Genomic DNA, 12069 nt, shown 5'->3' with positions numbered 1-12069 from the left:
TCAAATCTAGTCCAGCTCTACCCTTAGCTCTGACAGAGGCTTTCTACTTTCCCTAGAGCAGTAGGTGGCCCCACCAATGCCTTTTTCTTTAAGGAAAAACCTCACATTAAAAGAATCAAGCAAGATCTTTTAAACCCTTATGGAGGCTCAGCTGGTTTGCCCCATATTGAGTCTATTGAGGAACTGGACTATTCTGTCTCCTATTCTTCTGGAGAGGACACATGAAAGAGGGTTTATCAGGACTACACCTGCACTTGGATGTTTCCAGTGCTAAACTGACTTTGTTTCATTAAGGTCAGACTGAACGAAGTCCCTGCCCTCCTCAAGTCTTGCAGGAATTACTGGATATCTAGCTGTAGGAGCAAGACAGTGCAGCAGTTTGCTCACATTTCAAAGCAAGTCAGAGTGCTAGAGCATTTTGAACAGTTATGGGACACCAGAATGTTTTCGTGCTGACCCCCAGCACATGGAGTGTCCAGGGAACGGCTGCCCCAGGCAGGGCACACTCCCCCAGAGGTTAGTACTGGAATCTAGACACTCCCCATTTACTGAAGGTGATTTACTTCTACCAGCAGGGGCTAGGATCAAGCCTAAGTATTCAAGACTTGCCCTGGCTCAGGCTAGTGAGGGAATATTGGTAAAGAAGAAGTTTAGCTAGAAAGCAGTATTAGATAGATAGTCAAATGCAGCTTTCAACCTGCTAGTCCCCTTCCACCTCAGAGGCCCAGCCCAGCTATAAGTGACATGCATACACCATCTGAATTTAAGGTTTTACTTGAATTCATTCCACATCTGCATTAATGCTTGTACTCTCCTGGTCTGCAGTAACCAGCTCATCTGGGCAGGAGTCTGCAGCCCTCCTGGTTCTGGGGCAGAGCCTCCTGTGATGGCCATTGTACAGGCAGAAACCCAGGGACACCACAGCAATGAGAGCAACTTCCAGCAGCAGGGCACCAACAGGAGGTGGCATCACACTTGGTTTCTCTCCTGCAAGAGGAAAGAGTCAGCTTATGCCCCAAAGCCATCCCTCACTGCAACAATGGGCCACGTCTTTTGGGATACCCTTAGGCCAGGGTGGGGCACAGGTGTGATGTTCATGGGAGCTTAGTTATGCTGACAAGCCCATTGTAACTGGGGTGGAAGGTGGGTACTTAGTCCCTCCCAACTTCTCACCATGCTCAGGGAGGGCATTAAGCTAGTTATGTCTCCTCCCATTTTTGGCAGTTCTACCTCACATGGAATTCTCAGATTAAAGCCCAGTTGATCCACCCCTATGTGCAGCAACAGCTTTTAGCCAAGACTAGCAAGCACCTGCTCTGACTTCCTTGGGGGTTCTACATTCTTTAAAGACAAGAAATAGATACTGGAGTGTGCTAGGATTCAGAAGCTTGGATGAAGACAGCTTCTCTCCATGACAAGCTAAATAGCTCCCTTGGTTAAAGCAAGGCCAGGAATGGTGGGAAGTCTGGAGGAGGTATGACTGTAGATGCCCACACACCCAACCACTGCCCAGGTGGGGAGACACTTCAGGTCTCTTGAGCAAAGCATCAGGCAGTTCAAAACCTGCTCCCGTCCCACTGGTCAGCTAAGCTTTCTGGTGCTGTTGTACCAACTCCATTCCCTGCCTGTCAGGGCTCCCACTGTAGCCAGCGGTTGTCTGGTTGCTATGGAACACAGGTTCAACCCACATGAGGGGTAGTTACCTGTGACACTCTGGGCTGCAGGAGAGCTGTTTGAGTCCCACTCATAGCTTCCAGTCTTTGCAGCTGGTTTCTGCACCCTCAAGGGCCCAACAACGACAGCATGGACAAGTCCTGCCCCAGGCTCTGCAAGGGAAGAAAGAGATGGGAACCTTCAGACTCCTGGGGCAGCCGTTTATATGGGCCCATGGTGCCTGTGCTCCAGCAAGTTAAGGTCCTGGCTCCATTAGTGTTTGGGGCTGGGTCTCTCCTCCAGCCCTGCCTGCCACACCCATGTACCTCCCCCAGAGCATCCCTGGCCCTGCCTGCTGCTCTGTGGCCCCTTGCCAATTGCTGCCAGCTACAGAAGGGGGAAGAGGTGCACATGTGATGTCAGGTCTCCCCTGCCAGGGGAGAGGACAGGCTTTCTAACCCAAAGAGGGGCCTGGCCTCTAGAAGCATATGCCAAGCCTGTGCCAGGTGGGTGTGCTGCTGGTGGGGACAACAGGACTGGAGTCCTCTCTGGCCCCAGCCCCAAGGTAGCCTGCCTGCACCCTAGAGCCCTCACCCCAGAGCAATGTAGGGAAACAGTTAAAGTATTCTGGAAACAGTAGAAATGTTAGATTTAAAAAAGAATGTTGGCTTACAAGGCAGGTGTGGGGGTGGGACTTGGACCCATTCTGGGCACCACTGAAAATTATACAAATCTGCTGCCCCTGCCCACCAAATACTGAACAATCCATCTCTTGCTTGGCCAGGAGCTCGTTTACGCAGCTAGCTCAGGAGATGCAAGCTCTTCCCTTCACTTGGGCTAAGAGGAGGAGTGCGTCATTACCAGATTTCCAGTTCACTAGAGTTGAGATGCTGGAATACTGATGCCATGTGACACTCCTGTGGCATGAAGTTGAAGGGGCAGCCCAAACCAAACCTGCCAGACATATTCCTGACAGTGGAGACTTGGCCACTGACCACACAGAACATCCTACTCCACCCCCACATGCTTCCCTCTCAGACCTAGTACCTTTCAGGTCCCTCTTGTGGCGAGAGGCTGTGGCTTGGCATAGGGAGTCACAGCAGCTACAGCCAGAGCTCAGAGAGGGATTGTCCAGGAGTTCCCACCTGTTGGAGAGCAGTACACAGGTGACTCACCCCAGTGATCAACATCTCAAAAGTTGAGTTACATGGGATTACGTGAGGTCCCTATGCTCTGTCCCAGGCAGCTCTTAACTCACCTAGGCACCAAGGCTTTCAGAAGAGAAAGGGCAAGGTTGAGTATCTGCTTGCAACAGGAGCTGGAATGTCAGTTGTTTGGGGTCAGACAGGCATGAGGCTTGGTAGTTCTCTCCTAGGGGGTCCCCTAAGGGGAGTGAGATGAGCAAGCAGGCATGGATTGTAGAGCTGACTGGGAGCATTGTCCCTTGCAGCAAGGAGAAGTTGGGTGTGGTTGTAAGATACGAGCACTGGCAGAGCATGGGTGTTCTTAGTACTGAGCAGGGGTGAGAGTCCAGCTATGTACATATACTTGAATTCAATGTGGTAGCAGGTATTTAAACAGTGCCACTATCTATGCTGCAGTAGCATAGCCAGCCATGCAGAGGACAAATCCACCTGACTCCATGGGCCCATGCTTGGCACGACTGGTTCTACTTGCACTAGCTCTATGTCTGGATGGACTGGGACTCAACCCCCACAAAAGCTTATAATGTGGCTGTAGCCCTGAAAACACCAAGAGTTTGCTTGGCCAGCTGCTGGTTTTGCAACTGAACTCAACCAATCTTAAGTGTTCAAAACAAAATTCATGGACTCAGCAGCACAAGGGCATCATTGGTCATTGCTCCCCCAGTGAAGAATTCCAGCACTGCATCCCATGGGGGGAGGTGCGTGCTAGAAATCCTGGTAAAGCTCACTACCCATCACAGAGGGAAGCAGGTACAGATCACGTGAATTGCCTGGTTCCTTGCTCCAGACAGGCCTTGATTCCAGCAGACATGGATTCCCCCTCTACACTTGTGCTTGACCTGTTTTGTCAAACCCAGTCTCACTACTGCAAGAGAAGCCTATATTCTGTGTTTATAGGGACCATGTTCCCACCTTCATGAAAGGGAGAGAATCATTAGGGAAGGGCCTTTCTGTCCTTCTTTGAACCACGTCACTTTGGCACTGCACTTGAAGCTAGGTAGGTATGCAAGGGAAACCAGCCTTTATCACTTATCCCAACCTAATGTAGTTCACCTGAATGCTTTCTAGTGTTGTCTAGCTAGTCCCACTGAGAGTTTGCTGCTTTTGCCTTTAGGATTGCTAATGTAGTTCCTATTTTTAAGAAAGGGAAAAAGAGTGATCCGGGTAATTATAGGCCTGTTAGCTTGACGTCTGTAGTATGTAAGGTCTTGGAAAAAATTTTAAGAGAGAAAGTAGTTAAGGACATAGAGGTCAATGGTAATTGGGACGAATTGCAACACGGATTTACTAAAGGTAGATCGTGCCAAACCAATCTGATCTCCTTCTTTGAGAAGGTGACGGATTACTTAGATAAAGGAAATGCGGTAGATATAATTTACCTAGATTTCAGTAAGGCGTTCGACACGGTTCCGCCCGGGGAGCTGTTAGTTAAATTGGAAAAGCTGGGAGTGAATATGAAAGTTGTAAGGTGGATAAGGAACTGGTTAATGGGGAGACTCCAGAGGGTCGTATTGAAAGGTGAACTGTCGGACTGGAAGGAGGTCACCAGTGGAGTCCCTCAAGGATCGGTTTTGGGACCGATCTTATTTAACCTTTTTATTACTGACCTTGGCACAAAGAGCGGGAATGTGCTAATAAAGTTCGCGGATGACACGAAGCTGGGGGGTATTGCTAACACGGAGAAGGACAGGGATACTATTCAAGAAGATCTGAACCACCTTGTAAACTGGAGTAATAGAAATAGGATGAAATACAATAGTGAAAAGTGCAAGGTCATGCATTTAGGAATTAATAATAAGAATTTTGGATATACGTTGGGGGCGCATCAGTTGGAAGCGACGGAGGAAGAGAAGGACCTTGGGGTACTGGTTGATAGCAGGATGACTATGAGTCGCCAATGTGATACGGCTGTTAAAAAAGCAAATGCGATTTTGGGATGCATCAGGCAGGGTATTTCCTGCAAGGATAAGGAGGTGTTAGTACCGTTGTATACGGCATTGGTGAGACCCCATCTGGAATACTGTGTGCAGTTCTGGTGTCCCATGTTCAAGAAGGATGAATTCAAACTGGAACAGGTTCAGAGACGGGCTACGAGGATGATCCGAGGAATGGAAAAACTGCCTTATGAAAGGAGACTCAAAGAGCTTGGCTTGTTTAGCCTGGCCAAAAGAAGGCTGAGGGGGGATATGCTCGCCCTACATAAATATATCAAGGGGGTTAACGTTAGGGAGGGAGAGGAATTATTTAAGTTTAGTACTAATGTAGCCACGAGGACGAATGGGTATAAACTGGATATTAGGAAGTTTAGACTTGAAATTAGACGAAGGTTTCTGACCATTAGGGGAGTGAAGTTCTGGAATAGCCTTCCGAGGGAAGTAGTAGGGGCAAAAGACTTTCCTGGCTTTAAGACAAAGCTTGATAAGTATATGGAGGGGATGTTATGATAGGATCGTTAATTTGGGCAATTGATCTTGAATTACCACCAGACAGGTCTGCTCAATGGTCTGCGGGGAGATGTTGCATGCGATGGGTACTGAGTTGCTGCGGAGAACTCCTTCTTGGGTGCTGGCTGGTGACTCTTGCCCACATGCTCAGGGTTTAGCTGATCGCCATATTTGGGGTCGGGAAGGAATTTTCCTCCAGGGCGGATTGGCAGGTGCCCTGGAGGTTTTTCGCCTTCCCCTGCAGCGTGGGGCACGGGTCGCTTGCTGGTGGTGTCTCTGCAGCTTGAGGTCTTCAAACCATTTTTGAGGATTTCAATAACTCGGTCCTGGGATAGGGGTTGTATAAAATTGGATGGGTGGGGTTCTGTGGCCTGCCTTGTGCAGGAGGTCAGACTAGATGATCAGATTGGTCCCTTCTGACCTATGAGTCTATGAGTTATAGTCCCTCCACCACAGTGGAGTGGGAGAAACAAAGGTAATGAAGCAGCAAGTGGTATCACAAGCTAGAGTTGCTTTGGCCACTAAAGCCAAGTTTGTTGCCCTCAGAAGCATCTCCAGAGGGCTATTGTTTGCAAGCATCTCTGCAGGTTGGTCCTTCTTGGGTGGCGTTACATGGGTCTGTCCCACTGACAACAGCCAGATTCTGTTCTAGCTGGTTTAGTTCTAGAGAATTGCACTTCCTCCTTCCCCCCAGCAGCCCTTACCTGTTGGTGTCCCTGTGAAATGAACAGGCCTTCCTTGTGGGATCCATGAGCACTTTGGGGTCCCAGACCAGCACCTGGCAGTGGAGATAGATCTGGAGGTGGGCACAAAGAGAAGAAAGCAGATTGAAGTCATCCCCACTGCCTAGCAGGAAGAAACATTCATCACTGGTGGGGTGGGGAAAAGCAGAGCAGCTATGCTGACTAGGGCTCTGAGTGCAGTCCAGAGCCCAGGATTCCCATTACAAGCCCCCCCCCCCCCATGTGCTGCCATTCAGAGATGCTCTGGTTTGGGGATGGGTCTGTCATGACCCCATGCTTGTTATGGAGGAGTCAGATGGGGCTTCCAGGCAGTTGCCACCCCTAAAATGCTGCATTCACAAGGAGTTAGGCACCTAAAGTGGTAGTTAAGTGCTTAAATCCCAGAAGCAGGATTTACAGAAGCCCCACTGGGCTTCCACCCCCCTCCCTTAGTGCCTAACCTTGCTCAGGACCTAGATATCTGGGCCAAGTTCCTTAGGTTTCCATCTCTGGGCATGCACCCTGCAGCCCCATGCTTGGCACTCAGCCCCAGAGCAAGTGGCCTGGGGGATGAGGGTTGAAGACACAGAGCTGCTTGTAGGGCCCAGTCTGGTAAGCTTGCTCAGACCCTACCTACTTATTGGGCCCCTAGAGGCAAGCTGCACAAGATAGCAGGGGAAGGAAGAGCTCTCCCTTTTTAGCCCAGCATTTGGGGATTGGGAGACTACCTTCAGGCATGTGGGGTAGGGGGTTGGTGAGGGAGATTTGAACATGGATCACCACCAGGTCTGGTCTGATAGGGCTGAGAATCCCAAGCACAGCTTGGGGATTCCCTGCAGATGGGATTTAGATGCCACACCTAGGAAGTCCCTGGGATTAACAATGCTCAGTATCACCATGCTAAAGCTGTGTGATGCTAGCCTGAGGTGGCCAGAACATCCAGCTCTGGACTAACTAGGCCACTTCAACATCAGTGTAAAAGCATCTTGGTGCATGGAATCTCTTTCGCAAAGGCCTGTTTGCTAGGAGCATAGCTGATGCTCTGCCTCCAAACTAGGGTATGTTGTCTGAGGATGCCTTTCAGTGCCTAAGACAATGGTTCTCAACTCATGGCCTGCTAGTGGTCTAATCTGCACACAGCTGCAGCCCATGTGACATCTTCAGGGCCATACGTGTGGATGCAGCCTGCACAACATAACACAGCTGCATATGCAGCCCACAGTGGTAAATAGGTCAAGAATCACTGGCTTAAGGAAAGCATGAGGTAGGGGAGTTAAACTGCTATGCTTCACAGAAGTATGCAAGAGGTGAAGAGTCCTCAGGCACTGTTCACTAGATTCTTGGACGATTGGTTGAACGGATAACTGCATTAAGAACTGTGCAGTTGTGTGCCAGTTTCCCCAAGCGAGAGTTTAGCTGAAACTAAAGCCATAAAGGGTTTATGGTGTGGAGGCCTTCAACTAGTCAGCGAAGAATGGCTTTTAACAAGTTGCATTCAGAGGATGCAGGCATTTGGCATTCCAGCCCTAGATGGAAGTTGTACATTTAACTCAGAATCTTACTTACATCAGAGTCCACACCTACAAATTCAAAGGCCTGCAGGGAGAGCTGGATAGCTTCAGGGGTTTGTCTGGGCAGGAACTGGGAGTTTGCCACCTTACCATCCACAAGACACCTGGAACAGGAAGACAGTTCTCTCTCTCAGTCCCTGGACCAGTGAGTTTAACTGTTTGACCCTAGGAGAGACCTACTGTATTATTCTCTCCCCACCTGAAGCTCTTGAAGTACTGACTGCAAAGACCTACGCCAAGTGTTACAGAGCAATATGAATACCAAGTTGCCCTAGCAATGGAGAAGGCTTGATATGTCAAATTATGCCAGCATGTCCAGTTCTTTAAGGGGTCATGTTGTTACCAGAGGCCAGGCCAGACATCTTCATTTGCTACTTTCTTGGTAGTCTGTGGCTTAGTCAAGTCACCTGGAGTCAGATTTGGAATAGACAGGCTGATCTCTAGGATTTGTGTAGGAGCTTTAAGAACCCAGCGTGTTCCATTACAAGGGAGTTGGGGCAGTCCCAGGAGCATGTTCCACACCTTATGCCACTTCAGACATTCAAGCACCCCAGAGCTGCTGTCTCCTGCAGATAGTTACCCATGGTTTGCAATGATGCTATAGTTCCTGAGAGACTTGCTAAGTTCTGGGGTTGGGGTGGCAGTGCACTCATCCACAAAGATCTGCAGAGGCTGGTGGAAGGAACTCTGTACAGAAAACTCCATATGGATCTGAGAGCCTAGGAAGATGACCTTTGAGTCTGATGGGGCACTGAAGTCCACTGCAAGAAAATGAGAGCTAGTTATCAAAGTGCACTATACAGAATGAAGTCTTCATCCAAGACCAACAAGCACTGGGAGCCTTCTGCAAGTGCATGCAGGTTTTGGGGATGTGTGTTCTGATGGGTATTCCTGTGAATGCATTACAAGATCATGAGGCACAAGGCTTTGCTTCAGTAGTTTTCTAGAAGGAGATGGCCATGGTGTCAAGAGCATAAGACACCATCCTAGAGAGGCAAAGGGAGTCTCGGGGGTGAAGGGAACTGGGTTAGGCTATTGCCTGAAGCTGCAGGAGGCTCAGTGGGAGATCACAGCAAGCTCAGCTGGCACCACTCACTGCTTCTGCAGGGATCTTACCATTCATGAGGGTCACCGTGAATGTTAGCACTCCAGAGGCAGACAGGTGGCCAGTCATTGAAGATACGTACATAGGAGCCAAATGCCCTGTCCTAGGAGAGGCAGGAAAGGGTTACCCTGCAGGGATCAGATTCCCATTCCCTCCCCAGGAAGAGGGAGTTCTCCCTGCTTGTATCAGGGAGTGCTAGGCCAGAGGCCACCTCAGCTGCACTGGAAAGTTCAAGTCACTCCTGCTCCACAGGATACCTGACAGAGGCTGCTCTAGAGCTGGAGTGAAGGCTGACACACACACACACACACACACACACACACCCCACCCTATGTCCACAGGGGCTTGAATATCCCAGAGTAACCTGCAGACAGGTGTTTGCAGGGGTCACCAGCATGAGCTGACCCCATCATGCACTGCTGTGAAAACATGGCAGTCAGCCCCACAAGTGTCACACTAATGTAGTTTGACTCCCTCCGATAGCCCCAGGCTTTCCCTTCTCCCCAGGCTGCCCCCTCCCACCAAGTTCTCATAGCCACCTTCACTAGCTCCATCTACCAGGTGGAGTCTCATTCAGATCCTTGAGCTCTAGACCCCCCATTGTATTGGCCCTAGCACTGGAGGTCCCCAATCCCCTTCCCCCAAAATATCAGACTGTCCTGCCAGGAAGGGCAGGATGAGACCCTCCAGCCTGTTTGTAGTTCATAGGAGTGTTTGAGGCACCCACAATAATACTTTACTAGCACTAGAGCCGCACATCCTGTGTCCTTTCCTCTGCAGTACTCAAGGGTGCCTGCTACCCTCCCCACCCTCAACCAGGCTCCTAGAGGTATTTTAGGTTCTATGTTACTGGGGTTCTGAGCCAGGTTTACTAGATGGCAATACCCAGGACAACTCATCCCACGTGCTTGCTTTGCCCTGTGATCAACCCCCCCTTTGACAGCTAGGGGTGCACATCATTCCCCTCATATCAGCTGATTAGACCCTGCCTTGCATCCTTGCTGCTTGTTATGGCATCCTATTACCCCTCAGTGAAGCCCATGAGTCTGGGAAATTTTAGCATCATCCCTTAGGACTGTAGCCCAAGGCCTAGTGCTGGCAGCTTACTTGTGGTCAGTGCAGTTGATCCTCTCAGTGAAGGAGGTGACGTAGCGTCTGCCTGTGCCAGGGGAAGGCCTGTAGACCAGGTCCGTGAAGTATTCAACCATGTTCCCAGATGTCTGGGGAAGAAATCAGAGAGGGTGGCAGTCAGCACTAGCATCAGTGACAGCTTCCTTCTGTAGCTCTCAGCCAAACAAAGTGGGAGGGTTGGTGCATTGCTAAGGAAGTGGAACAGGATTTCTGTTCCTTGAGACAAGCCCTTCCCCTAAGCAAGGGAGAGATGCTGCTCCGCACTGCCCCCTGCCCCTTCCCTGGCAGGGCACCAGTCTGTTACTGGGAGTATTAGACTTGGAATGTGGATAGAAGCCCAGCTAGGTAAGAACTACTTGGGAAGGGTGTTTGTCATTTAGTATTTCTCCCCTCTGCCAGGGGATCCAACATGCGTGCAGCTAGTGGGCCTGGACCCAGCCTCACCCCATGCCAGAGCAACAGTCCATAATGGAGTATCAGGATCTGAATCCAATGTAATAGGCTCTTGGGATATTCATTTGTACAGCCATCCCCCTGCCACTTCAGCACATGAGGGGCATTCTCTTAGACCCCTCATCCAGCAGGAGGGCAGTATGTTCTCATCCACACAGCCAACACAAGCCAGCTCACAGGCATCTGAGCAGCAGACAGCACCATGCTGAGTGGAACACAAGCCTGGGCCCCAGCTAGGGCTCTGACTCACCAGCCGTGAGAAGCCGCAGTCCTTCAGGTGGTACTGGAAGTGCAGGAAGCCCTGCAGATCATTGATTGAGTAGAGGCAGCTGCCCAGGTGCACAAGTTGTGGATCCAGCAGGAGTCCATTTCCCCAGGGGTCCATCTTTACAGCCAGGTGGATGCTGGTTTTATTACACTCATAGAGCACAGAGTTAATGGGTGCTAGAGGAGAGTGAGCAGACTTGACATAACCCTCTGGAGAAGCCCCCAAAGACATCTTTTCCCCCAGACCTACTGTAATCCCACCAGGTAACAGGACCTCTGTGCAAGAATGTCAGGAGTCCTCAGCTTTGCTGGCTGAGCTATCAGCTAGCCCGCCCTTCAGAACCTTTGTGGTTACTAGAAAGGAGCCAGCACCTGGAGGTTTGACTACCCAGGCTCTTTGACCTTCAAGCTAGAGGATCTGGCTTCAGTGTCATATTGCCTGTTAATAACGAGGAGGAATTTCATGCACTTGGTTCACTGTTGGCCTCACTCCTCTGAAAGGAGTGTGCGCATCACCATCAGATTTTCACAAATGCCATTGTGCTTGTTACTCTTAAACAAGTCACCCATCACCTGGGGACTTCCAGGGAAACTGTTTTCGAGCCCATCCCTGCTTGTCAGGCTCCTTTAAGGAAAGGAAGCCATTTTCAAGCCTTCTCAAAACTTTCTATCCTGGGGGTGGGCTGAAACATGGGTGCCAACTCCATTGGTGCTCTGGGGCTGGAGAACCCATGGGGAAAAAATGGTGGGTGCTGAGCACCCACTGTTCAGTGGGAGGTGAAGGAACAGGGGCAGGAGGAGGCAGAGCAAGGGTGGGGTGTGCTCAGAGCCAGGGAAGAAGCAGAAAGAGGCAGAACAAGAGGGGGGCACCCATGCAGAAAGAAGAAAGTCAGCAGCTGGGCACTGAAGGGTTACAGCTGCAAAATAAATAAATAAATGGGCTGGCAAGGAGTCTCAGAAATAGCCTGCAAGCAACTTTCAGGTTGGGTTACTGCATTTACAACCTTAATTGCCAAGATCAAAGGAGCAGGGTCAAGGCAAAGCTGGTCCTTTGAAGAGTAGTGTGTTGGTAGCTCTAGGAAGTATAAAACTAGAGTTAGAACATTAGAGGTTTCTTACAGAGCCAGCCTCTGGAGTCATGTTATTGCATGAGACTCAACTTCATTTGAGAGCAAAGTGATTTAGTTGCTGAGACAAGCTTTGAAACAAGGTTTAAACGCTAGAGGACAAATAAAAAGAACCCCCGTGTGTTTAAAAACAAAACACCCTTGATTTTTGAGTACTGGACCTTAGCTTAGAACCCACAGGGAAACTTATCACCACATGCTTACCTCTCTGAGCCATAAGAGCTGAGCTCCAGACAAGCACCCCCAGAAACACTTTCCACAGCCCCATAATGCCAGCAACCCACCCTGAGGTTAGGAAGAATGTAACATACTTTTAGCTCATGGGGAGAAACTATATATACCCATCTGGTGATAGGCTACTGCTGTGATCAGAGCCACCTCCACAAGCAGC

General features: G+C 49.9%; 1 protein-coding gene across 1 annotated transcript; it reads right to left on the bottom strand.

Moving 5' to 3' along the window:
- Positions 1-597: 597 nt before the first annotated feature.
- On the bottom strand, positions 598-10832 carry LOC127034689 (zona pellucida sperm-binding protein 3-like). The gene is made up of 9 exons (XM_050923848.1): positions 10535-10832; positions 9808-9920; positions 8712-8803; positions 8176-8356; positions 7591-7699; positions 6007-6098; positions 2701-2798; positions 1704-1826; positions 598-987 (listed from the first exon to the last, which is right to left on the bottom strand). Exons 1-9 carry the CDS (start codon positions 10781-10783, stop codon positions 782-784), a joined length of 1263 nt encoding a protein of 420 aa, XP_050779805.1. The 5' UTR covers positions 10784-10832; the 3' UTR covers positions 598-781.
- Positions 10833-12069: the final 1237 nt, after the last annotated feature.

The sequence above is a fragment of the Gopherus flavomarginatus genome, chromosome 15 (assembly GCF_025201925.1).
Source record: "Gopherus flavomarginatus isolate rGopFla2 chromosome 15, rGopFla2.mat.asm, whole genome shotgun sequence".
Classification (NCBI taxonomy): Eukaryota; Metazoa; Chordata; order Testudines; family Testudinidae; genus Gopherus; species Gopherus flavomarginatus.
This window is presented reverse-complemented; position numbering and strand designations above follow the sequence as displayed.

What these genes read in the sequence shown, in the direction of transcription:
- LOC127034689 (XM_050923848.1), bottom strand. Translation starts at nt 10,783, where the DNA reads ATGTCTTTGGGGGCTTCTCCAGAGGGTTATGTCAAGTCTGCTCACTCT. An exon ending in ACTGCGGCTTCTCACGGCTG is followed by an intron (nt 9,921 to 10,534) that starts GTGAGTCAGAGC and finishes TTTCTTCCCCAG; the next exon opens with ACATCTGGGAACATGGTTGA. An exon ending in CCACAAGAGGGACCTGAAAG is followed by an intron (nt 1,827 to 2,700) that starts GTACTAGGTCTG and finishes CTTCCCTTGCAG; the next exon opens with AGCCTGGGGCAGGACTTGTC.